Source organism: Sphaeramia orbicularis, chromosome 12 (genome assembly GCF_902148855.1).
Source record: "Sphaeramia orbicularis chromosome 12, fSphaOr1.1, whole genome shotgun sequence".
In the NCBI taxonomy this organism is placed as follows: domain Eukaryota; kingdom Metazoa; phylum Chordata; class Actinopteri; order Kurtiformes; family Apogonidae; genus Sphaeramia; species Sphaeramia orbicularis.
The window spans coordinates 50,484,151-50,510,745 of NC_043968.1; the positions used below are offsets into that span (position 1 = coordinate 50,484,151).

Here is a 26,595-nt window from a genome sequence, read left to right on the forward strand (position 1 = left end):
TCCTGGACATGTCCTTCCTTCACACATTTTCTTTTTCTGTGTCACCTTCCTTACCTCCCACTTCACACCCTTTTGTCTATACCTTATTATATTTCAAGTCTTTCTATTCACCATGGTATTATATTGTCTTGTAGGTGGAGACCTGCAAGCTTCCAGCGGTACTCTGGATGAAGGAGGACTAGATGACAATATAGACTGGGAGGAGGAGAGAGAGATGGAGAGGCTGGCCTGTGAGGGAGATGATTTTATACCACCCAAAATTATGGTGAGAAACCAACAGTGGGAAGACTCTGTGGAGTTCAGACAAACTTGCTAAAGTTCACTTTGTATATTCATACACCAGTGGCGGATCCATAAAAATGGAAGTGGGGGACACAGAAGAATGATGGGGTCCAAGATTGGGGTTCAAGGGGGCAAAGCAAGGCAAAATTAACTTTATGAATGCTTCAAATGACATAAAACTGTATTTTTAAAAAAAAATATCATACACTAATAAAATGAATACCATTTAACCTCACTAATGTGGCCACGTTTGGAACCAAAGCAAACAGTTGGCTTTAATAAGGTTGTCCTCAGTTATGGCAGTGAATTCCATTCCATTCCAAATAATTTAAAATTAGAAACACCAGGATACAGTAGAGGTATAGACCTATGTTTGACAACTATGTGTGATTCACTCAATCACTGGCTGTGCTCCATGGCAACTCAAAGATATTTAATATTCAGTCCATGTACTCACATAATTCCCACGGTGTAATTATACATTGCATACCTTCTGTGGCTGCCCGTTTGTTTTTCATGCAGACCCAAATGCTGCTTCAACAGACAGTTGTCTCTTCATGATTAAACTTAAGTCTAGTTTAGATTTAACCCTCTTTATCATAAAAGCCCCTTTTACACAGCACTTATGTTCCGGGAATATTTCAACTTTATTCCGGAATGACATCTGTGTAAACGAAATGGTGGGATCATTTGGTCCCACCTTTATCGCAGCTCTGTAACTCCTCTGTAGGTAGTAACAGAGCTGTGATAAAGGTGGAATCATGATTCTGTAACGCTGTGTAAAAGGAACACCTCTTGTTCCGCAACCAAGGTGGGACGTTTTGATGAGGTATTGCTTGTGCAACCCCTGCGCTGGAGGGATTTAAAAATGAGTGTGGGCCGTGTACAGTAAACAAACATATCAACGTGAGAAAGATGTCAAACTGGGGAGACGCTGAGATCCACAAGCTGTTGTCACTTTGGGTGGAGGACTCTATCCATGCTAACATTTGTGGAATGGTGAAAGACTCTGGAGACTCTGGAGAGGTTAGCAACACCACTATGCTCAGGGTATTTCAAACGTGCAAGTTGTACGTCACACTATGTGCTGCACTGCATCACCGCCCCTTTAATTCTGGAACGGAGGTCTGCTGTGTAAAAGTCCAGCCTGTCTCACCACTGCTACTCATTTGGCTTGGCTGTGGAAATTGGTCAATGGTGGAAAAAAGATAGGATAACCATCTCACCTTTTTTCCGGGATATCTGTGTAAAAGTGGCTATAGTCTCTCATCATAAATGGCTTGTGCACAGTAGACCCCCCCCACCCTCCAATTCAAGAGACGGGAGAGCCTTGGGGCTCATAAATTTGGGCCCTGTATCCCATGTAGACAAATAGCTCAGTAAGTAACGCTACAGTCTACAATGTGCAAGATCAGTGTTTCATTCTTGACAAAAGCGCTGGAACCATTTTCAACATTTTTAATGTTCAAACGGGGGGCACGACACTGAGGGCTCCGGTAGATAGATCTGCCATTATGTACAGTTAAGCCACCTGCAGCAACGCATTATGTAGTTCTTAAGATGCAATCAATGTTCACTTTATTGTTCAAAATAGCACAAATTATGTTATCATCTCCCACATGTTGTAGCCTGAATGCAGTATGTAATCAATCCCCTTGTATTTATAATACACTGTTATCCATAAAGTTGTAATAATTTTGTTTTCAGAAACATTTCTCTTTTTAATCCTATTTATACACATTAGAAATCACCTTTGACCTGTTGCAATGATTTCATACTGTGTCCCAGTCACACTATCGATCAAGAATAAGCCACAGTGTCACAATCATTTCATAAGAAAAAGTAAATATATTTTATTCCACCTTTATGGGCAACTGTTTCATGGGTTAAAATGGAAGTTCTTTGTTACATGTTGAATAGTTGAAGCTTATTGATCACCTCGCTTGCTGTAAGTGTTTCCATCAGGTTTCAGAAGGTGTAGATGCTGTCTGGGTAACATAGGAGGAGCATTATCCTTATCACAGTTAGGGAAGAAAGGTGGCAGCACTTATTGCACTTAAGAGTCAGAAATCTACATTCATATCACCGTTTTCCATGAATTTGAAGATGACGTAGGCTGATGGATGGGGCAGGTTTGGGGGGTAGTTTGATTTTTTCATGTCTAAAGGCCTGACTTTAATAGGTTCATTGGGAAATCAGTGTGTCAATGTGAGAGTCAATGGCTGCTCATTTGTATTTATCAGCCCTGCAATGAACCAGTAACACGTTCATGATGTACCCCACTTTTACCCATTGCTAGCTGGGTTAGGATTGAACATCCCCTGCAACCCCCCTCAGGATTAAGTAGTTTGGGCAATGGTTGACTTTTATATCATATTGGACCTAATTATTATTACCATATTTATGTTTAATAATTCGGAAAAGCTGTAATGGATAATAACACCACCAAAACATTTAAAAATAAAACCTGCTTTAGTCGTCCACTGGAGACTGGAGCTATTAGATCTGGGAAAAGTCACTTAGGGTTAGCTAGGTTACAATAATCTGGTTTAGGCCTTAAAATGGTAAGGAAAACCATGATTGCAAGCTATATATAAAAAAAATAATAATTTTTTTTCCATCAGTCTCAACTTTCCTGTCATTTGGCTGAGTTGCATTGTTTTATCCTAAATGAAACTCGGTGATGAAACACTGCAATTATGTCAAAACAAAGGACAAAGAAGAAAAACTGTGATTGGGATCATTTGACAACAATTTATCACTTCGAGAAAAATAAATAAATAAATAAATAAATAAATAAATAAAAATAAAAATAAAAATAAAAATAAAAATAAAAATAAAAATAATAATTTGAAAAAGTGACTTTTCGCTTATACATAGAAAAAAATTATGACAGGGAGACAGACTTTCTGATCACTATATCCCTCTGCCTTAATAATAGATTTTTTTTTTTTCTGGTTGCCTTTGACCGGAAAATGAAGAAAATGAAGAAGGTATACGTTATATAATACGTTATAAATCCTGTGTTCACATTGTGCATTGCAAAAAGAAGCAGACTATTACTAAATGTTAATCTATAATGAAGCGAAAATGTGCTACAGTTTGTCATATTTTTACATACTTCCTTGTTACAGTGGCTGAGTTTCTTCAAATGGCATCTTTGCATTACCTTTAACATCATATAGACCCCACAGGCATGAGGGTATAATAGTCTGTGTAACAGTAATCTTCCTTTGTTTTCTCTCCTCCTTGAAAATTCCATCATCTTCACCCCCTTATCATCATCACCTCCTTCTTCCCTTTATCCTTTACCTTTAGCTGATCTCTTCTAAGGTCCCCAAGGCTGAGTACGTTCCCACCATAATCCGCAGGGATGACCCCTCCATCATTCCCATCCTCTATGTAAGTCTATCCTTTAAACACATCTGCTGCACAGACACAACATACAGTTGCATTCAGGTTATTGCTTTTGTAACGCGTGTGCTTGGCTCTTAGTCCCAGATTTCTTGGAATCGGTAGCACATCCGTTAACCTGTTAGTCTGCATTGTGTTTGGACCACAGGAGTTGTAGATTTAGTTGTTGTTTACTTTACAATAAAGTAAATTATTAAAACAATGTCTGTATGGATAGCAGCGACCTCCTCCTACAGCACAGCTACATACAGGCCCCTGCAGCACTGAAACACGTGTCTACCATAAGTTGTAAAAATAAACTTACAGACTTTACATTTGGACACACAACACATTTGCAACATGAAATCATCACACATAAATGCACACTGCTACATTCAATATTTGATAGAACCAAAACAATTTCTGAAGTTGCAGCAGACAATAGCATATCCTACCTTTCCTCAGCGCATCTACTGTGAACTGAGGAAAAAGCCGCGCAATGATGTCATGAACTCGTATCAGCAGTTCAAATTTAAAGTGACAGTACGGGTATTTAGTAACTGAGAAAGAACCTATTATAGAACATTCTTTAATGACAATAAAACAATGTTTTTGAATACCCAATCAGGATTTGGTGACATGTCAACAAAACATTATTATGCCATAATTATGTGTTGTTGTATATATTATACAATTCTTCTGGTTATTTATCTGTTTTTTTTTTTTTAGGACCATGAGCATGCAACTTTTGATGATATTCTGGGTGAGTCATCAACATCTACTATTACTAACACTACTGCATATTACAATGCATGTCATTAAAAATAGTAAAAAAAAAAAAAAAAAAAAAAAGGAAAAAAAAAAAGAAAGTAGTAAAAACACAGATGAATATGGAGAAAAAATCCAGTTGCTTTTAGACAACTGAAACCTACCACAATATCAAGCTAATAACAAATAAATGCCATCTGATAAGCACTCAGGAAACCATGTACTGAAAAAATTATCAGCAGAGGTCCAAGAAGTACCCAAAGGCTGTATAAAGGCTACAAAAATAGCTTAATTTTGGTTAATACTGTCTCTAATATGGTACTTATGCAGTCACCATTATTACTGTTTGTCTGCTGTTCTCTGAATATAATCTTCTGTTGACTGACTGATAATAATAACTGCACCAATACACGGTCTCACAATTTTCTTGGATAATGAGGAACTTTGGATGGAATATAACTAGAACAGCATTTATTAAATTGCAGAAGGATGATTTTCTCATATACAGTAGATTTCAGAAAATAACCATCATATTTGGCCGTGACATTACCTGCAGCCTTATGTAAACACTGCTGAATTAAGTATAAACTACATTCCCTTCTATCAGTGTGCACTGTATATTATTACACCTGTACTTGAACTCAACCTCCAGAGATTCCTCATCACTGTTGATATTTCCCCTGATGACTGTCCTTTCACTGCTTGCTTGTTTCTCTTCATATACTACAGTAGTCTCTTTTCATTCTCTCTTCCTCTGTCCCTTTTGTTCACATCAATTCAATTTTTTTTCCCCATTTTGTCACAGAGGAAATAGAGAAGAAGCTCACAGCTTACAGGAGAGGAAGCAAGTTCTGGAGGATGCTCATATTCTGTCAGGTGAGGAGGAACATAGGTAATTCTGTTTTCCTTGTTGAATCGGGATCAGAATATTCTATTAATCCCAGAGGGAAGTTATTCTGCATTACAATTACTTCACACATGTACAATAAAAAGTAGCAGGAAAAAAATTATAAATACAACAAAAAGAAAAAAAGGAAAAGAAAAATTGTATATATATATATATATATATATATATATATATATATACATACATACATACATACATACATACACACACACACACACACACACACACACACACACACACATTTTCAATATGATCATTAAAGAAATATACATAAATAAATGTGCAAAAACTTTATTGTGTTATTAAATATTATGTGGTTATATAGAGGAATTATACAGTCTGATGGTCACAGGCAGGAAGGATTTCCTGTGTCGTTTGGTGATGTATTGCAGAATTGTGGGATTTACTGGCTTACCCTCATACTCAGTCCACTGCTCTATGAATTCAACAAATAACCAGTGGAAGGTCTGTCAACCTGCCTGCAGAAATGTCTCATCATGTGTTGATATGTGTGTCACAGGGAGGCCCAGGTCATCTGTATTTACTGAAGAATAAAGTGGCGACCTTTGCTAAAGTGGAAAAGGAAGAGGACATGAGCCAGTGAGTTACCACTGAACCTCTGAATCTCTGTTTATCCCCTTGTAGATGTGAATTTGCCCTAACATTCCACTGTTTTTGTAATGAGGTGCTGCTCAACACTCTCTCTTAATGTATATATGTCACCTGGTTCATGGATCAGTTTCAAAGCCCTGTTTCAGTAACTGTTATTTAATTTATTTCATGACATTGTACTGACTTTTGTTTTGTTTTGCTTTGTTTTGATCGTTAACTGGAGGAAATGATCAATAGCAGCATCAATAAAATAATCTACATACCTAAGAAAATTTGTTGAAGTACTTTTAGGCTAATTATGCCTAATGTCACCAATTTGCATATTGTATGTGCTATATTCTAATTAACCATCTCCATTTAATATAGCATCTGCTTGATGATAACAACACAAATATTATCATTTTTTTTTGTAATTATAAATAAATTTGGGCAGCAAGGAGTAAAATATTAACCAAACACAGCATTATCACTATTAGTAATAAATATGTAAAATGACAGTTGAAAAATATCAGCACCTTTTAGAACAGGTTGAGGTGGTTTGTACAGTTTGAGATACATCTGACTGAACACTTCACCAACACTAACTTTTTAGCTTTTTACCAAATCCTTTGACCAGATTGAAGTGCTGACTCTCAAAGAAATGGTATTTTTATTTGAAAATATAGTATTAAATCTCCTCTTTTCCCTTATGTACTATAGATCACAGCCATGTTCCATTATTCTGGAACAGATTCCACTTTCTGCAAACATTCACCCACTTAATTCAAATAGAATTCACTCCACCAGCACAAGGCAACATTTATAAGCATAGTCTGCAACTTTTCCTTACCGCCGAATCCTCCCCATGGGGGACTATCTTTGAACATGTGATATTTACTCATTTCAGTGAAGAACAGCAGGCTCACCTTCTGTTCAGTAACTTCCTTCAGTGCAAAAAAGTAGTATGCAAATAAAAGCCTGAAACGGTTTACACAAACCGATAACTACAGCTTTCGTCTGTGTTCAGATTCTGGAGAAGGCTCAGTCGCTTCATGAGTAAAGTCAACCCAGAACCAAACCTCATCCACATAATGGGATGCTATGTCCTGGGAAATCCCAATGGAGAGAAGGTACTCACACTAATGCACACAGACAACCTACATTCATCACTTGCTTTGTAAATTTTTAACCATAGAGGACTTAAACATGAAAATGACATTATACACATTGATGTACTGAATTACCAGATCTGCTGCTGCTGCCACTGAGTTTGTCCAGATAAAATGTTTCCGTATGAAGAGAATATTTAGTCGTAGGACTTCTGTACATTTACCTATTAAAAATATAAATACTAGGGTCTGAGTCTCAGGGAATCTGCAGACCACAAGGACAGTGATCGGTGAGCTTTGGCTTTATGTGTCTACTGTTTCTCTTACCATATGTGTGCTGTTGGACCTTTTAGATGCAAAGTAAATTATTTCTTTGCATCATTTCCAGTAACCATTTCCAAGAGCACAAGAGATTTACCATGTTTCCTTCTTAGTATGGATATAAGGCAAACTTGACCATAGTTGCTTTTGTATATGACAAAGGCAAAAAAGAAAACAATTTAAGATGTTTTAAAGCCTAAGATGTGCACATGGTAAATGGACTGCACTTATATAGTGCATTTTATAAAACCTTCATGGTGCCCAAAGCGCTTTACAAAGCCTCACATTCACCACATACTCATACACCAGTGGGCGGCTGCTGCCATGCAAAGTGCTGCCAGGCCCTGCTGGGAGCAATTTAGGGTTCTGTGTCTTGCGCAAAGACACAGTCGAAGCCAGGATGTGAACCGCCAACCCTTTGATTATTGGACAACCTGCTGTACCAACTGAGCCACGCATCCATATCCAACATATGTATCCAATTAGTGCCAAACACTGAACCAAAATCAGTTCCTGCATCAGTTCCTCCATATATGCTTTTATGGACTATACAAACCTTATCAACCCAGGGCATCCACAGTTAATGGTAGCTGTGGTACCTCAACTCTTATCGTTACAATACACATTAATGTTCACTCTTGTCCAATTTCATCTTTGCCTTTCCCTCATCCAGTGTTTCCCATTAATTATACAGACTGTGGTTGCCTACTGTCTATTTTGTTCTGCTAAAGTCTCTTACTGAACTGAAAAAATTGTGGAGCAGAGCCTCATTCTTAATCATGTAATGATACAGATTAATTTTGGGGCAATTCTGGGTCATGCTGCAATTGTTGCAATGTGCAGTGATGAAAATCAAAGTAACCTCGCAAACAGCATTTGACACACTGCTGGTGACACACCTGTTAAAGCAGTGTTTTTCAACCTTGGGGTCGGGACCCCATGTGGGGTCACATGGAATTCAAATGGGGTTGCCTGAAATTTCTAGTAATTGATAAAAAAAAAAAAAAAAAAAAAAAAACTTACTAATAAAAAAAATATATGGTGAGTTGAGAGAGACAATCACAATCCATAAAAGACATGACAAACTCTGAAGCTGAAACTGAAGCACTGTGGTACTGTTTATCTTTCAAATGTTCATTGTGGTCGGTTTCAGATGCTGCAGCTCTTTCATAATTCATAGTTTGAGTGATTGTTTGTTTATTATAAATTGTCAGCCTTGTAAATCCAAGCTGGACTGACTATACATATCCTGACCAAGGAAAATAAAATTCTCACTTTGTGCAGTAATCTACACCTGGCTTTCCTGCCTCCGTCCATAATAATATACATTATATACACTAAATGTCATCTAAAATTAACGTTTATTTGCAACATAGTACAGCAAACTACTACATGATCAAAAACTAATTAATTTTTGCAAAAAAAAGGTCTCCGTTTTGAATGTCTGGGGTCGCCAGAAATGTGTGATGTTAAAATGGGGTCACGAGCCAAAAAAGGTTGGGAACCACTATGTTAAAGTGTTAGATACACAACAAAACACACCGTCAACCCAGACCCTGAATCAGCCCCTGACCTGACCAGAGCTGCAGCTGCAATGGAGAAATCAATCAAACTAAATAAGATTATTTTATTATTGTTACTGTGAGAATAGTTGATGGTCATTGCAACATTACACTACTGGTCATTTATTTGTTGCCTAAATAGTCAGTATCTGTAAACTGAGTGTTTTTTCCAAACATGAACCAGCTGTAAAAAAGCTCAGTACCATTAATCTTTTGAAAAACATAATCAGTATTTTCATAAACATATCAAATAATCAGCAAGTAAAATATGAAGCAATAGGTCTGTGTTTGTAACAGTGAAAGAAACTGATCTGTCTTTACTTTTATTCCTTTCAGTTTCTCATGTGAAGCAGAGCTGCTAACTCATTTTAGACATTATCTCACACAACGAAAAGCCCAGCAAGCACAGCAAATAATTCATCAACAATTAACGCTTCAATCTAGGAACTTTTTTTCCCACTAATCTTATCAATACATGTAAATAATTGGTGTAAAATGCAGTTTGTCATCTTTTCATGGTCATCAGATATGACCCATTTGGACATTCAGAGGCGCCATAGTGAAGATGGAAACACCATCATCTTCTACAACTTTAATTCACCAGTTAAACCCACGGAGTTCAATCAATGACAGTGGATGGACACACTTGGTTTATGCTCAGTTAATGATATATATTGTTGAAAAAAGTCACATTTTCTTCATTTTTCTCTGTTTGTGATATCATGACAATCAGCTTTAATCTGAGCTTTTATGAACATCTACATGACCAGTGAATTAAATATTTGAAAATACCTGATTTTCATTGATAAAATGCAAAATACAGAGGACAATGTCATAATAATGTCGCTTTGGAAAAAAGCGTCTGCCAAATGCATAAACATAAACATAAACATAAACATAATAAATGGTGATAAATCCCTCAAGAAAGGTTAAATAGAGAGAAAAATAATTTGAGATATGAAACAAAAGTAGCACTGGTTCTTTATGGGATATATTTATACAGGGTTGCAAACATGCTCTCTTTTGAGTTTTCATTTTAATCTAATATATAAATTTTTCTTCACCATTTCTCTGATCTATAGATACTGCACAACTCAGTGGGAAGCAATGCTTGTCCTTCCCATTTGCTCCACACAAAAAATATCACTGCATTAGTCTGCTGTCTCATCTTTCGCTCTCTTCCTTCACCTGTGTAACTATTTATGTAAATGTTTCTGGATATAGCAGAGCTGCACGCATGCTGAGTGATGCTACACCTCTCTCAACCTGATATCCACAAATAAATAGACACCCGTTCTCACACATATATATATATATATATATATATATATATATATATATATATATATATATATATATATATATATATATATATATATGCATATATATATATATATAAAACACAACAAACAAACAAAGCATGATACACATACGCACTAACTCATGCGCACAGACACACACACACATCATAGCCAGCGGTGTTTGTCTGACCTAACTGTCTGTTTCAGTCATGTCTGCCAAAATGCGTTGTTACATAAAATGGATCTCTGTGGGGTTGATGGACAGCCTGGCAGCCTGCAAAACAGACTGTGCATCAGTGATATCTCCACCCCTACAGGCAAACAAAATGTTTCAAGAGAGATTGATTCCAAAAGGAAAATTGGTGTTTTCCTTGTTTTTTTCAATGGTTTGGCTTGGTTCCAATGTTTAAAAGTATTTCATGCAAACTTTTTAATAATAAAAAAACAGAAAATAGAAATATATTGGATAACATTTTGCTCTCACATTCACTCCCAGCTTTAACCTTACTGCTTTAAAATCCTGACAGAAAACATTACATTCCCCTTGCATTCCAAGAAGTGTTCACACAAAAAAATAGTACACATAGGGCCGGATCTACTAAAATCCCAATTTGCATGTATTAATTTGCATGCGCAATCTAGAATGTTATGTCTGCGGTTTGCGGGTGATTTACTAAGATTGCTTGCACAAAAGACAACAAGTGCAAAGTCTTGGAGACCGCCCCATTTAAATGAGGATTTTGTGTGCGCTACTGCTTGTCATCATGGAGACAGTACACTGGAAAAACTGCTCTGGAATAGGCCGGCACTAATGGCAATTGCACTGGAATGATCCAAACGCATGGAAATGTAACGTTGCGAATAGTTTTGTCATAGAAGGCATTGCACGACTTCTCCTTTTGACTGGTCCTAAATCATCCCCTAGTTCATCTAGAAGTTCTAAAATGGCATTGCCAAGGAGTGGCTCTGGATTTATTTTAGAGGCGGGAGGTCCATGGGCGTTGTTGTTTTGAATGACTGTCAGGCGCACATAATTTTGTCACACTGTCGCCTAATGTCGGTGCGTATTTTTAATCACAATCAAAAATGTTCACACAAGGGTGAAAAATGTGTTCTCTGCATCTTGTTTAATCATTTCGATGTCTCCTTCTTGCAACAGTAACCACTTCCATGTGTGCGCAATTACGCATATAAACCGTTTGCGCCTCCCTTTGAGACATGTTAAATATAGACACAGTTTCTATGAGCAAAATTGCGTTCGGGTTTGATAAATCACTTTGCGTGTGCTGAATTAATATATTTACATTTTCTCCTCCCAGCACACGCACAATTGCATGTAAATGCTCCATATTGCATATTAATTGTGGCAAAGGCACTAACTGGATGCAGAAGCGCTATTTTGCACCTTTGAAAGATGCAACCCTTAGCGTGCACTGTTAGTAAATCAGTTTGTACATTTTTTTTGTGAGTGCAGTGAGTTTGCACATGTTTTTATACACACAAGCCTTTAGTAGATCTGGCCCATATTGGCATGATTGCAGCAGGAATTTGCGCCTACTGAGTCATAAAAGCATGGTGAAGTCAGTTGATCCTGGTAAATATCTCACACACCCAATGTTGGTGTCATAATCCATGATTAAAGCACAATATTTCTTTTCTCTATTTTGAAATGTACTTAAAATACAGACAAAATAGGAACGAAAGATGGTATTCTCCATTTGCACAATTAAAGCATTATGTTATATCAAAGATATCACTATTTCTATTATAGTTGATTTTATTTGACATTTTGAAAAATAATCAATACCTAGACAGTTAATATACAGAGTTAATGAAAAAAATTGTAATGGAAGTGCCTGTTCTTTTTTAAAATGAAATTCCCAGTGTGTACTTTCCAAATTGTGAGAGCAGTCCTCAGTCCTCTGGCCACATATATCCATGACAGAAAGGTTGGAAGTGACAGCAGAAGTTAACGGACCTACTGATCTTTTTTAATGATTCATCTTTTATTTTATTATAAACTGGATATCAGTTCATGTGAACATCAAAATAAAATGAACCAAAGTAAACATCTTTTTGGTCTGTTAAATCAATCTGTTGGTAACTGTGAAACATAACTGCAGTTTGGCACCTCCCATCATATGAGCTACAGGACCTGAAACTGTAAATACTATTGAGACTGTAAATATTATTACTGTAATTTATTTTCTTTGTAACTGGCATAAAATATTAAACTGCAATAAAACTTGTTATTCACTTGGATTTATTAGAAAACTAGATTGTATTGCACAGTTTTACACTCGCTGCCATCTTGAAACAAGCTACCTGGTGATGTCACAAGATGAGCTCTGCTGTTGGCGTATTTACCAGCCAGAGACACTGAAGGAAACACAGGATTTTTGAGATAGGTATAGGTCCTAACATATGTCCAGATGGCTGCATTCTGCTGGTCACAGAGTGTAACACCGTGAAATCCAATTTAGTTTTGTAATATGTCCAAGTGAATAAAAAGTTTAATTGCAGTGTCATATATTACCTCGGCTACAGAGAAAATAAAGCACACTAATACTGTCCAGTGTTTCAGGTCCACTACTTCTCGAAATAGTACCATGTCTTTGGCTAATCAGTAGTGACCACCTCATTCACCTCCCTTTCCTGCATTTACTACCTTGAGCACTGAAAACTTCTCCACTTCAAGATTTTTTTTTCCTTTTGCATGCAGGTATTTTTCCATCAACATCCACTGTGCTGCTCACATCACATTGTTTGCATCTATGTGATGTTTGGAGGACAAATGTGAAATAACTTCCAGTCAACAAAACTTCACAAAAACTCTCTTGGATAATTGATGTGATGTGGATCCTCATTATTAACCTTTTACTGGGCACTTATAGAAATACTCTGAAATTCAACATTTCAACCTTTGTGTGTTATTGGGGAATCTAAGAAGACTTTATCACTTTTGTGAAAATTTTCAAAATTTGTTATTATGTAAAAAAAAAAAAAAAAAAAAAAAAAAGGTCAGTGAAGTTAATATATTTGGTTCCTTACCCATAAGTGGCAAAAAAAAAAAAAAAAATCCAAGAAGTAAATATAAAAAATCCAAGAAAAACATGTAAGGTGAAAGGAACATGTATTTTAGAACTCTAAATCAACAGACTGGAAGTGCTGCTGGGTCTTCTTGGTGAGAATCCACAGGTGCTCTTTGGAAACTTGTGGCGTGTCTTACTATTTAGAGTCAAAAAAATCTGCATAAGCATGCAAGATTTCAAAAAATATTCCAAGGCACACTGTGGGATTTGTGTAAAAATAAAATGTCTTTATTACTCCATGGCAATCTTTTAAAATACACCCAACACATTGTATGCATTTTATTTTTACACAAATCCTACAGTGTGCCTTGGAATATTTTTTGAAATCTTGCATGCTTATGTGGACTTTTTTTGACTCTAAATGTTTTTCAGAACATTAGAACAACACTTTTCAAACATTTCAACAACATAAGTGCTGATCCAGATACCTGTCCACATACACATTATCCCTTTGAACATCATTCCTTACATTAGTACTATTACTTCCTGGTACCTAACAAAGCAGGTACACTCACTGTTCATGCAGAGGTGGACCTTACAGACCCTTTAGACCACATTGGACCTGAGACTGTTGCGTCATTGTCCTTACTGGAACTGTTGCTGTCACTGTCTCATAATCTATGCGGAAATTACCAGAACAGTTGCTTGCTGGAATTTCCCCTTGTAGACTAGTAAAGGCATATCTAATCATATCTTGTCTTATCTTATATTATTTTATCTTATCTTGCCCGATAAAGGGTTAAGAGCTTTTTGGCATTTAATAGGAGTAGAATGGTCAGAAATAAAATGACATGATCTATATGATATGTAATGAGATCTGTCTGACAAGTACAATTATTCTACAAAATCATTAAAGCAGTTCACTATTAAATGTGTGTATAGAACCTGGGTGACATTGAAAGAATCCCAGCATTTGTATATGGGGGCCAGCAGGTGAACAGTCTGACCCAGTTTTGAAACCATGTCACACATTTACAGATTTCCAGGCATGGTTTGGTTTTGTCAGCACAAAGTCACTATCTATTGGGGCAATGGCCTTTGGGAGCTTGTAAAAAGTCACACAGAAGAGAGGAAAATGAACACAACATCATTTATTTGCCTCCAGCATCCTCTGCACTACAAACAAGCACTGCTGGCCACATTTCCCTTGCTATTCTCTTCCCCCAAACCTGGCATTCAGCCATCTTCTTTTATCTATTTCAAAGGGCCGCAAATACAAGTAATGAAAGCTGCCTTTTCTATTCCACCCCCATTTTAGCATCATAAAGTGGAAGAGAAAGGCATGTTTGGTCTTTGATTTCTCTGATAAAACAGTTTTGACAAACCTGTTTGCCTACATTCACGTGAGAATGAATGTTCCTCCATGTTTTATGTGAGCCCTGCTTTGTCAGCAAAGCAAGAAGCTACTGGAGAAAAGACGGTTTCACTGATATGGACCCAAATTTACTGGATAATGTTGACCATAAATATAAACCCTAAACTGCTTGGTTTGTTAGAGCAGAACTTGAGAAACAAAAATATTCTATGAAATGATCTCATGTCATCCCTGACCTTTTGTAAAGAGAAGGAAACAAGAGATGTATTTTATAGGTTTCAACAGGTGAATTTTGAATGAATGAATGAAGAGTTAATTTTTGGTTTTTACAGTAAATACTACACACAGTACAAAAACCACAGTAAACACAACAACCAAAGACAGGAATAGGCCAGAAGCAGAAGCTTATTTTTTGCCTATCCTTTTCACCTGACACACCACTTACATTAATGTAAATGCATCATTGTACATCATTGAGCATTATCATTGTAACAAAAAAAATCAATAACAAAACAAAAACACATCTACCATCTCCACTGAATGTTCCTGAATGATCTTATACTTAAGGCATTTTTTAAACTTTATCAGAGAAGTGAACAACTTAAATTCATCATCAAGTCCATTCCATAATTTCACACCCACAGCCAATTTTAACACTTCAAAGACTTTGCTGAGGCCATAATGAATACCATTGCAAACCTATTCTACATCCACTGGTGCTGGGACCATTCAAAGTTCCTAGTTTGAGTGCTCTTCTTGCACAGCGTGCAGCAGGTTTCACATTTATTATTTGCAATAGACTTCAAACCAGCTGTAAATCCAATCACTTGTTAAGTCTGGTCAAAACGTTATTTAGGAAATGTTAAGGACTAAAATTCAGATTGTTGGATTTAAAAGCCTACAGAAGACAGAAATGTGCTAATACACAAAGTGGATCAGGTATTCTATGGATTTTAATGTTCTTTAACTTACTCAGCCTGGAACTAGTATATAAGAAGGACATAGTTCTACTGTAAACCAAAACCAAGTTGTTTCCAGAAAAAGACAAATGTTATACAAAGACCCAGAAAGGAAAGCCCACTTTAACTTTTATTTTCATTTTAGTCCTTGCCCTGTTACCTTTTATGTCTCAGAAGAAAGATTATGTCTCTTTGGCAGTAATGAGCTGGATTCATTGCTGCCCTTGCATGTGTTTTTTGTGTTTGCATTCATGTGTCTGAGGATGCAGGCTCCCTTGCTGTGAGTGTATCCAAGTGCAGTAGGATTAATTGGTGTCTGCTTTCTTATCTCGGCCCAACAGCTGTTTCAGAAGCTGAAAAATCTGATGAGGCCTTATTCTGTTGAGTTCGAGTCACCGCTGGAGCTGTCTGCACAGGGTGGGTTTATAACAAACATGCATCACATGCCCAAACACGCAAACCATAATGACACAAACAGTGATTCACCCGAGTATAAACACGTGTCCTGCTACAAATATGCCACCGTATTAAAAGATGCAAAGCCATATGTCTGGTATTAAGACCTGATGGAGGAGTTTTCTAAACAGCTGTTCATTTATGTATAAAATTGCATTACTTTAAAAAGAGATTCTCACTTTCTTTTTCCATCTTATTTTAACTTCCTTCTCGCATTGCATTTAACTCAGTCTATCTCCTTCTAATCTAATCTAATCTAATCTAATCTAATCTAATCTAATCTAATCTAATCTAATCTAATCTAATCTAATCCTTCCGCAATAAAGCGTTCAGTTTCTTCCCACCACATAATGGAAACAGTTCTGTCAATGGCTGCACAAATGAGTGAAAAAGTCATACAATTGTTGAGGACAATATTGTAACATGCTATTGTGATTTGAGTCTGATGGTTTTGAGAAGTGTACTTTTTCCAGCATACAAACTTAAAATACTATTTTTAAGAAAAGTATGGTTATTATATAATTGTACAGCATGACATTGTAATGACACTGTGATTTGACACCAACTGCCACATCCCTGAATCAGTGTTGTATAAAGTACTGGGAAGTCATACTTGAGTAGAAATACAGGTACCCTACCAAAAATTACTAGAAGTTCAAGTCACCAATTGAAATGCTACTCAAGTTAAAGTCTTTAAGTATCTAGTATTTACTGTACTTAAGTATACTTAAGTGATCTATAATTAAATGTACTCAAGTAATGAAAGCAAAAGTACAAGTAAATGTTAATAACATCCAAAGGAATTTGAATATTATAAAGTTTATCCAGGATTTTAAAACATGGTAAAGTAAAAGACAAGCTGTCAAGATACTGAAAATGATGCCCACATCACACACTTCAAAAACAAGGTTTCAAAAACCTAAACAGGAGTAGGATACTGCTGGTATTAGAAAGGTCAGAATTTTGAAAAAAAAAAAAAAAAAAGGAAACCCATGAAGCTTATGTGGCACCTTAAAATGGAGCGTACATTACATTTCATAAACAAGGAATCCAAAGTCTAAACCACTGACCTAAAACCAGCCTGTTTTATGGCAGATCTTCATTCAACTCTCCCTCACATCAACAGATTGAGTGTGGACTGTCGTTTGTACTTGCACTTTACACGATTAGGCCCAATTACAAATCAACTTCCTGACTTTCTTGCAGTCATCAGTAATCTTAGCGGTGAAAACACCAAATTTCATTTTATTTATTTTTTGTAACGAGTAACGTGCATTAAAAATGTATCAGAGTAGAAGTATGCAACTGAGTTAGGAAATGTAGTGAAGTAAAAGTGAAAGTAAACAAAAATAAAAAATACAAATTCTCCCAAAACATACTTTAGTACAGTAGTGTAGTATTATTACTTTGTGACTATACAACACTGCCCTGAATTCATAAGCAAGATCCTCAACCTCAAATGGATTAAATTAGCATTCATTTATAATTTTTGATAGAAATGGATGTTTGTGATGACGATCAGGATGATGACATTGGTGAAGTAGAGTATTTACTCTGTAGCCACTACAGGCAGTGACCATGAGTTCATCTGGCTGAAAACAGTGATTTATTAGAGTTTAAGACATCAAACACTCACATAAGCAAAGCTCTAGATAAATGTGCACGATTTACAATGAAATAGTAGCTTTTTACTTTAGATCAAATCAGTCAAAGTTTCAATATGTACATTTCAATGTATTACATTTGTGTATATGTGTGGCCTTGTTTCTTCATTGATACCTGATTGATTGATTTACCATCCTTGGTGCAAAGATGACTTAAATAAGTGATTCTAACTTTCCCATTTCATTTACCAATCAAGGCAAAGAGATGATTGAGCTGTACTTCGATTTCCGTCTCTACCGGCTGTGGAAGACGCGACAGCATTCTAAACTCTTGGATTATGAGGATTTTTTGTGACGGAGAACCTGGATTACGGGTGCAGTGGAACCTTCTGATGCCACGAGGACTGACTGAGCATTGTTCAGCTGTCATGCTCAATATAAAACATCACACCTGCTTTCATCCTGAAGAGGGCTGAGAGGAAGAAGGATGGCAGGACAAAGAGGATGAAGATAAGGATCAAAAGGTTAAAATAAAGGGCCAAAATAACAGAAAAAATAAAGAAACAAAGCTGAAAATTTTGGGAAAAGCAGCCACAGCCAGACAATGTCACAGTCACGAACATGCTCTGCCTCTTGAGTTTGAAAGCAAAAGCAGAATTAAAAATGATAAAATGAAAAAAAAAAAAAAAAATTCCATCTTCATATCATCTCTCTTGCAAAGACATACCTTTTGAGGCTAATGTGCTTCAGAAGACTTGCTGTAAGTTATTTTGTCATAATGTGGTTCTGTGTTTTGACTGGACCTCTCAGATAACCTCACAGCTTGGGGATAAACATGTATACACATAAGAACCCATATGTCTGTGTGTGTATATTTCATATGAATATCTAGCATAGCTTTAGTCATGCAAATAATACTCTATGAGAATAATGATGCATCATTTATTTTTGATGTGCATTGTTGTGCAGTTTCATATGGAAATACTTTGAAATAACTCAGGTTTTAGCCATGAAGTAATTAATCTGTTTGTCTATTTATCAAGATATTGTAATCTCCATCGCCATTGCTTGGAATGAATGTATTATCTCTTCAGAAATGTATCTTCAGTTTGAGGATTTGAGCTTCATGTTTTGGTAAAACTAAAAAAAGTTTAAAATGTTAAGGTATTGTGTGTGTTTGTGCGTGTGAATGCGTTTTTCATGTAAAAAAATATACATGCAGATGTGTTTTTGTGTATGTATCTTCCCTCTCTGCTCCTCGGTTAGAGCAAAGACAACTACTTATCATCTTCATCCTCTCATTTCTTTCTTCTTCAGTCACGCACACTTGCATTAACAGTCTAGTGTGATTCATGATGTCAAGAGGGATTGAACAGCCATCCAACTGCACCTATCCTTGTAGTTGCCCTATTGACCATTCCTGCTTTCTTACAGACAGTTCAGGCCACTTAGGCAGCTGCTCTCAGAGTCTGCCAAACACTCATAGTTGTCTTAACAGCAGCGAGAGAAGCTTCCACCACCTCTCACTTCCCTGGGCTGTGATCCAGTCTGAGGACCCGGGCTCTTTGAGTCAGGCAGATCTGCCAGGAGTTTCAGCTGTTAAAGAGCCACATGCTGCCCCTGTCAGGTGTCAGCTAGTTAAAAGGTGAGGAATATGCAAGTGTTTCTCTGTCTGAGACCTCTGCTCTGCCCCTGTGACCTCAGCTGTCTTAAATAGCTTAAAGGTGGTCAGATGTGGAGTGCAGCAATTAAGATGACTCTTGGATGATGATCAGTAACAATGGGCAAGGGCTCACACACACATACAAACAAAAACCAAGGGCTGGGACATAAAGGAAGTATAGAAATTAATATTTCACACTTAATTATTCATATTTCATTTAAAAGTTTACACAACAGAATATTTGTAAGATGATTTGAGGAGTGAAATAAAAGTCAAATATATATCAGGATAGTGAGACTCTAAAAGTTCAGCAAAATCTCTGTTATGTCCTCAGTGTACCATATACAGTAACTAGGGTGATATTTTGAGGTACAGTCACAATCCATGATCTGAATTATATAAAATGTAGGTTACATCCAGCTATGGTTTTTAGAAGCTTCGGCTGCATGATGGAGTTTTGTTGTTGTCTTCTGACTCGAAACTCTGCACTTTTGCATCACTTTGAACTGCTGTAAGTGGACTGAAATAAACTCACTAATCTGACAATGTGTGTTAGTAACATTAATTGTACAAAGCCACAGGTTAGCACAACGAGTACATGCAACACCCTCTGTAAAATATCGCTAATTATACTGACAAATGGGCCTTTTAAAATGTGGAGTCTTGATAGTACTATAATGTTTTACTTAAGGGCACAATCTGTATGATCTCATTTAAAAGTAAATCCTATACCAAATTAAGATCAATCAGAATTTAAGATTGTGAGATGATCCACGCTTTACGTAACCTTACATATCCCTGAAACAATAGCTGTGTTTCCATATAACTGTCAAGCAAATTTGAAGAGAACTAATAAAAAGATGTGGGGGAAAAAAGCCCAAAAACAAACAAAATGTGAATTAGTTGCATTTCTATCAGTCGGTTTGGGTTTGGTTTATGTTTGTAGGGTTGTCCGAGGGTGACGCTAAAGAACATGTTACACATTGTTGCAATTCAGGGCTTCTCAAAATCCTCTGGCAAGGATTTAGCATCTCCCTTTGTAACTCCTTTAACACTGTGGCATTCAGTTACCATTTTTCCATCTAAATGGATGTGATACATGTATTTGTTTCATGGATGAGACAGTCCCATCTGTTGTTACTCCCAGCTATGTTTTCACAATTTCTCTAGGAAGATGTCAGTAAAAGCTGATGCAGTTCAGTCAGTCATGCGTAATGATGTTAGAAAAGGTTTTTTTGCCATCTCCCATCAAGTGCATTAACTCTCCATAGAAACCTCCTTCAGAAAGTATACAACTGGGGACATTCTGTCAGATTTCACAGGTTCTTGTAACCTTTTCTAATGCAATACTTCAAATGGAAACATGGCAATTATGTCTTTTGGCATCTTCAGCAGCCACGTGTGCATAAAGACAGGCAAAGTATATCTTAAAAAGGACAATTATTACCATATCTGAGAAATTTGTTTCCCATATTTATTTGTTATGCAGATCTTTTAAATGCTGATAATTTTTTCAGGCATAATTTTCAGAGTCTGTCAGGGAATATTAAAGCTACATATGACTTTCATCACTAATTTTTCATCAAATCTGTAAAACCTGAGTGATAGCCTAAGTATCACGAATCCATTAGTCTTTGTGTGATTATGTACCGGAATCACTTCCCTCATGGTGAACAACTTCAGTGTACTCCATCACAACCAGTCCATTTGTTTACATACCAAACAGAAACTGAAACCAAACCATCATTCAGGCCTTTTCGGAATTCCACGAAGCTGCAGCGGCAAGAAGCAATAAAGCCGTTTCCATGTTTGTTGCTGCTGCAGTCATACTGTGGCTGCGTGGAATTTCCATTCCCACAATTCATTTTGCAACAAAATTTCCAAAAAGGCCCAAGGGACTTATTGGTTTGGTGTGTTTGTAAATGTATGGAGTGCTTGTGATGGAGTACACTTCAAAGTTCACCGTGAGGAAAGTGATTCAGGTGCGTAATCATGGACAGACTAACGGATTTGTGATACTTAGGCTATGACTGGAGTTTTACAGATTTGATGAAAAATTGGTGACAAAAGTCATACACAGCTTTAAGGAGACACCGTTCATCCAATAACAGAAGTGCACATCAATGGCTTGAAATGCATGTGCCAAAATGACGACAGCGTAAGTGATTAGAATGAAGAATGTTTACAGTGCACATGGGGTAAAGATTCCAGTTATCCTAAAGATGTTACGGTTGACTGGACCCAGCCCTGCATACCAACACAAACATATGCACATATAAACAGAGGTAAAGATATTTTCAACCAATGTACGATAATAACTTTTCCATTTGTCCTCTTTTGTGTGGATGTGTTCATATTTGTATCATTATGTGCAAAATTTATTTTATGTTGGAGTCAAACAGTCTGACTGCTGAGTGCTCTCTATCTGTCTACAAGCAGAACTCTGTTTTTTTATTTGCTTTTGCCCTCTCTCTGACATTGCAGTGCCGGCCTACGGTTTGTCGGGCACAGACAAGTGCTCTCTCAGCCTGAGTCACGTAGTACATGTTTTCACTCCAGATTTAAAACTCAACAGTTACACAAACTGTCACACTGTTGAGCCACTCTAGCTCCAGCAGAAGCATTTAAGCTGCCAAATTCTCAAAGATGGCGCCCTGGAGAGAACCTGGATTAAATGGAAAGTCTTTAACACTTTACCTTAGAAACACCACATTGGTTAATTTCAAGCAACAAAGGAGAACGCAGATTTAGTCAACTTAACAAACAACTTACGCCATAGCTAAAAGGACAAAATCTGATATTCTGTGTAGAGAAAAACAGTAATTTATTTATCTGTTTCAATTTATTGGGCTGAAATGACCATGATGTGAAGAGCACTGACTCAGGAGTTTGAGAGAGCTTTCTTGTTTTCTTCTTAAGGAAAAAACAAAGAATCCTTTCAATGGAAATCTAATTAAAGATACGTATCCTATGTGTCCCTGTGTTGCATTCTTTGCTTTTTCATTTCACCTGACACAGTATGACACAATATTTAATGTTTAACAAATAAGGTGCAGTTGCCTGTGGGAATATCATCGTTTAATGTCATGAAAGCCCTCAAGTGAAGTCTTATATGTGATGAAAATGTTTTGAGGTTTCAGATGCAGGAGACATTTCTCTCTCAACAATGACTTTCTCCCAATTATCCAAAAGAACAAAGATGAGTCTGTGCTCCACTATCCACTATTGCTGTTTCATCACTATTACTCTGTATCTCTGTACTCTGTATCACAGGACTAGAGACGGAACATGGTTCTGACAGCACCTGAGGACCCATCCTCTTTCAGACATCAAAGTTGTGCAGTTATTTTACCTGTAAAAGCCTGATAAAAGCTGAGAACTGTCAACACATGGGCCTGTTTCCATTGAGGAGGTGCCATGTATTGTTAGAGAATATTAATGAAAGACAAATCCGACTACTCCAGTCCTGTTCCAAAAGACGACGAGGGGGTTCATGAGTGTATCATTTCTAAATATCTAATACTGGCAAAGGAGGCCTAATGATAATCAGCTCAACATAATCAGGATTCAAGCTTAACAGACCACAGTTAGGAAGGAATTAGAGAGGAGAGGAACAGAGGTGGTTGGAAATCATAGGTTTTTAGGTAAAATGTTAGTATAATTTTACACATAGGACTAACGAATAGCACAATGAGTAACAGAGAGTTGCTACGATGAATCCATTAATTGTTGACTATTAATGTAATGAATAAATACTGATAATTGGTTGCAGAAGTTGTTTTTTTTTAAATCATATACCAAAATCAGTCAAAATTATGTCCTTCTGCCTTTCTGTCTTGAAATGTAAAACACGTTTCCTTCCTTCTCTATCACAGTAAATGTAATGTCTTTGGGTTGTTGTGGACCAAACAATTATTAGTTGCAGTTCTTGTGACAAAGAGGGAAAAAAAATGTAAGTAAACAAACAACATAATTTAACTGTTTTGTCTCAGGAGTAATTTAATACACAAAAACCCATGAAGGTGCTCAAGTGACTGGACTTCTCAGCACTTCTAAAAAGGTCTCTTATCTCTGTGTCCCAGAAATACCTCACCTAATCTTGTCTTTCACACACCCTGCTCCTGTGCTCTGATTCTCAACCTTCATCTTTTTTTGGTCCTTTTCACTTGACTTAGAATGAAGAATTATCAGCATTGACGATAATATGCAGATTAGAGATTGTGTTAAATCTAATGCAATCACAAACGTATGGCCCTGAATATTTATACTGTACCTGCTGGAGGCAGTAAACAGATGTGTTCATCAGGCTGAACTGACAGCTCAAAACAAGTACAAGGTTTAGGATAAGAATAGTTGAACGTTATTGCATGAGGCCAAATAAGTGAATTGCCTGGAAGGTGTTTTTCTACACGAAGGGACATTGTATTTATGTCATCACAAACCTGTCTAAAAGGTTCTTCTTAAAGAATTTTGTAAATGTGTTTGCACTGTGTGACAGTTTTATCTCATAGTTCAACTTTGTGCCCAACTCTTTTGATTAGTATATTCAAAAGAGCCATTTTCAGAGCTTCACTGTTCTTCCGCCTCACCATAAAGCAGATGTACTGATTTAATCTGTGATAAAGACTGAAGGCCTTAGGGACACAAGGCTTCAGGTGGTGGATTAATGACAAACAAATAAAAAAAAAAAAAAAAAGCAAAGGAAAGGAAAGGAAAGGAAATGGGAAAAAAAAGCAAAAAGTGATTTTTAAGTATCTAAACTGTAAAGTGTTATTCTGCAGTTTCTGGAGGGAGTAGGCTATTTATTGGAGTTATGTATCATTAGAGGTGTGAAATTTTTTCTTTTCAGATATTGCGAACAGAATCAAATGGAACTGTGAAGCTGGTGAATCTTCACACCTGTACATGTCAAGTTTCTATTCTATGATGGGTCACAGAGACACCGGTAGTGAAAAGATGCAGCTGTTCAGATTATACATGACCTCAAGCCATGTGCAGGACTCAGTAAAATAGAGGATACCATACACTGAGATGCATCGATAATTGTCCACTGTTGAAGAAAAATTTTATTCAACCATGAGACGAGTAAAAGATACACACTGTTATGTAACATACAGTATCAGTTATTTCAAAACATACTTGTACTGAATAAATTTAACACAACTACCACACCTCTTATAACTTACACTGATGTTTTTTCTATATTTTTTTCCTTGTGGTTCATGCAGGTTTTTTTGCGTGATGCTAACAGAAACAGGATTTATCCATCAGCACTAACACTGGAGTTTTAGTATATTGCAAGGTAATACACTACTATTTTTTTAAAATCTAGTTTCAGGGAACGTATTAGTATAACCTGTCAATACTTATATTGTTACACTGGACTTGAGGAGTCATATGACTGAATATAGGTGACAATACTGCTATCTAGAGGTTGAGTGTTTTAACACAACGTAAACAACCATCTGCTATGACTTTCTTCATAGAAATTATGAACTAAAATCAGTTGTGTTTTTGAGAATCAATGCATTATCATAAAAGATAGTACCCTTTTTCATAATTATGATTTATGCTGCAAAGATAAAAATAACTTCTTTGCATCACAATATTCTAAATCACAATGAAATGATGAATGAATAACAATAAACCTTGTCTCCTAGATTACAAGATACACTATTTGACATTACTTATGCTGGTCATCAGCGGCAGCGCTACGACAACACAATACCTCCAGGTTAGGTTTAGGGTTACTGAACTATCCAGGCCAGGCCTGGATCCAACACCAGCAGCACCAGCAGCTGCAACCACCAGGCTGGGCCCAAGCTCACCACATGCAGCAGCAGCAGCAGTACTGGCCACCAGGCTACAACCTCAACCATCTGGTCTCTTCTACAGGTGGTATACCAGCTACAGCTACCACCAGGTACAGCAGCTACAGCTACCACCAGGGGGCCTTCCTAATCCGAATGACAAATGGCATAGAATAATGAATGACCTAACCCTAACCCCCAACCCCTAACCTCTAACCCTAACCCTAACCCTAACCGTCGTGGTCATTCATTATTCCATGCCATTTGTCATTCGGATTAGTCAAGCCCCCACCAGGTACAGCAGCTACAGCTACCACCAGGCTACAGCAGCTACAGCGGCTTAAAATGCCTAGAGTTAAGGAGGCAACAATTGCAGAGGACATAAAAGATATTACAGAATCTCTGAACGTCATGTCAATGAACTGTCAATGCTGACATCACAATAAAAAAGGCTTATAGGCTTGGTTGATGAGGTAAAGCCACTAAAAAAGATGATATCAGAAAAAGATAGAAAAATAAACATGCTGGAACAAAGGGTGGATGAATTAGAACAACATACAAGAAGAGATGATGTGGCGATAACGGGACTCGTAACTCATCACCGATCATATGCTCAAGCTACTGCTAACATAGAAACAACAGATGATGCCCCACAGGATGAATTACAGTCTCTGGAGCAACAAGTGGTGAGCTTCCTGCACTGCAATGACATAAACTTTTCACAAGAATCAATATCCATTTGCCATACACTACCAAGTAAATTTAGGAAGACGAAGCCACCAATAATCATAAGGTTCACAAACAGAAAACAGAGAAACAATGTACTGACACAAGCCAAGACACTGAAAGGCACAAATGTGTATATAGATGAGCATTTAATGAAGAAAAACGGTGACATTGCATGGGAGGCAAGAAATCTAAGACAACAGAAAAAAATCACAGCAACATGGACCAGAAATGGAAATGTGTGGATTAAAGAGCAGGAAGGGTCACAGACTAAAATCATACAAAAAACCCTCTAGAAGAATTAGACAAGTACAAAGGAGGTTAAACAAACAGGACTGATGGAACTGGATCCAAAGAGTCAGTGCTATGTGTGTGAATGTGTAGATACAAAAACACTAAACGGCCTCTGAATTAACAGACATATTGACCCTTTGCACGTTACGTCATGCTCTGTTCACGCCGCAAACAAGCGCCATGACAGACGGCGGAAGTGCCAGACTGCACGCTGGATGGCAAACCAGCTAATATTGAATTTGAACAGATCTGCCTTGGCGGAGGTCTGTGCTTTCCAAGTGCTTTTCTAGTTTATTATTACTTTATTTTGCCAGGTAAAATTAATTGAGAATAGCTTCTCATTTACAATGATGACCTGGCAAGAGGCCCCAACAGACAAAAACAGTGACAAAATAAAACAGAACAAAAGAAAAATGGATAAAAGGAAACAATACAGATGAAT

General features: G+C 36.9%; 1 protein-coding gene across 3 annotated transcripts in view; it reads left to right on the plus strand.

The window, feature by feature from the left end:
- The window catches only part of nsmfa (NMDA receptor synaptonuclear signaling and neuronal migration factor a), a 61,976-nt gene extending 41,785 nt beyond the window's left edge, over window positions 1-20,191 (plus strand). For all 3 annotated transcript variants that reach the window (XM_030150730.1, XM_030150732.1, XM_030150731.1), the window contains 8 exons: window positions 135-265; window positions 3,601-3,684; window positions 4,405-4,438; window positions 5,249-5,319; window positions 5,871-5,950; window positions 6,969-7,071; window positions 15,942-16,017; window positions 17,918-20,191. In XM_030150730.1, coding sequence (XP_030006590.1) covers window positions 135-265; window positions 3,601-3,684; window positions 4,405-4,438; window positions 5,249-5,319; window positions 5,871-5,950; window positions 6,969-7,071; window positions 15,942-16,017; window positions 17,918-18,015 — 677 coding nt within the window. In that variant the 3' untranslated portion in view covers window positions 18,016-20,191. The remainder of the gene's footprint in view (window positions 1-134; window positions 266-3,600; window positions 3,685-4,404; window positions 4,439-5,248; window positions 5,320-5,870; window positions 5,951-6,968; window positions 7,072-15,941; window positions 16,018-17,917) is intronic.
- The last annotated feature ends 6,404 nt before the right edge of the window (window positions 20,192-26,595 follow it).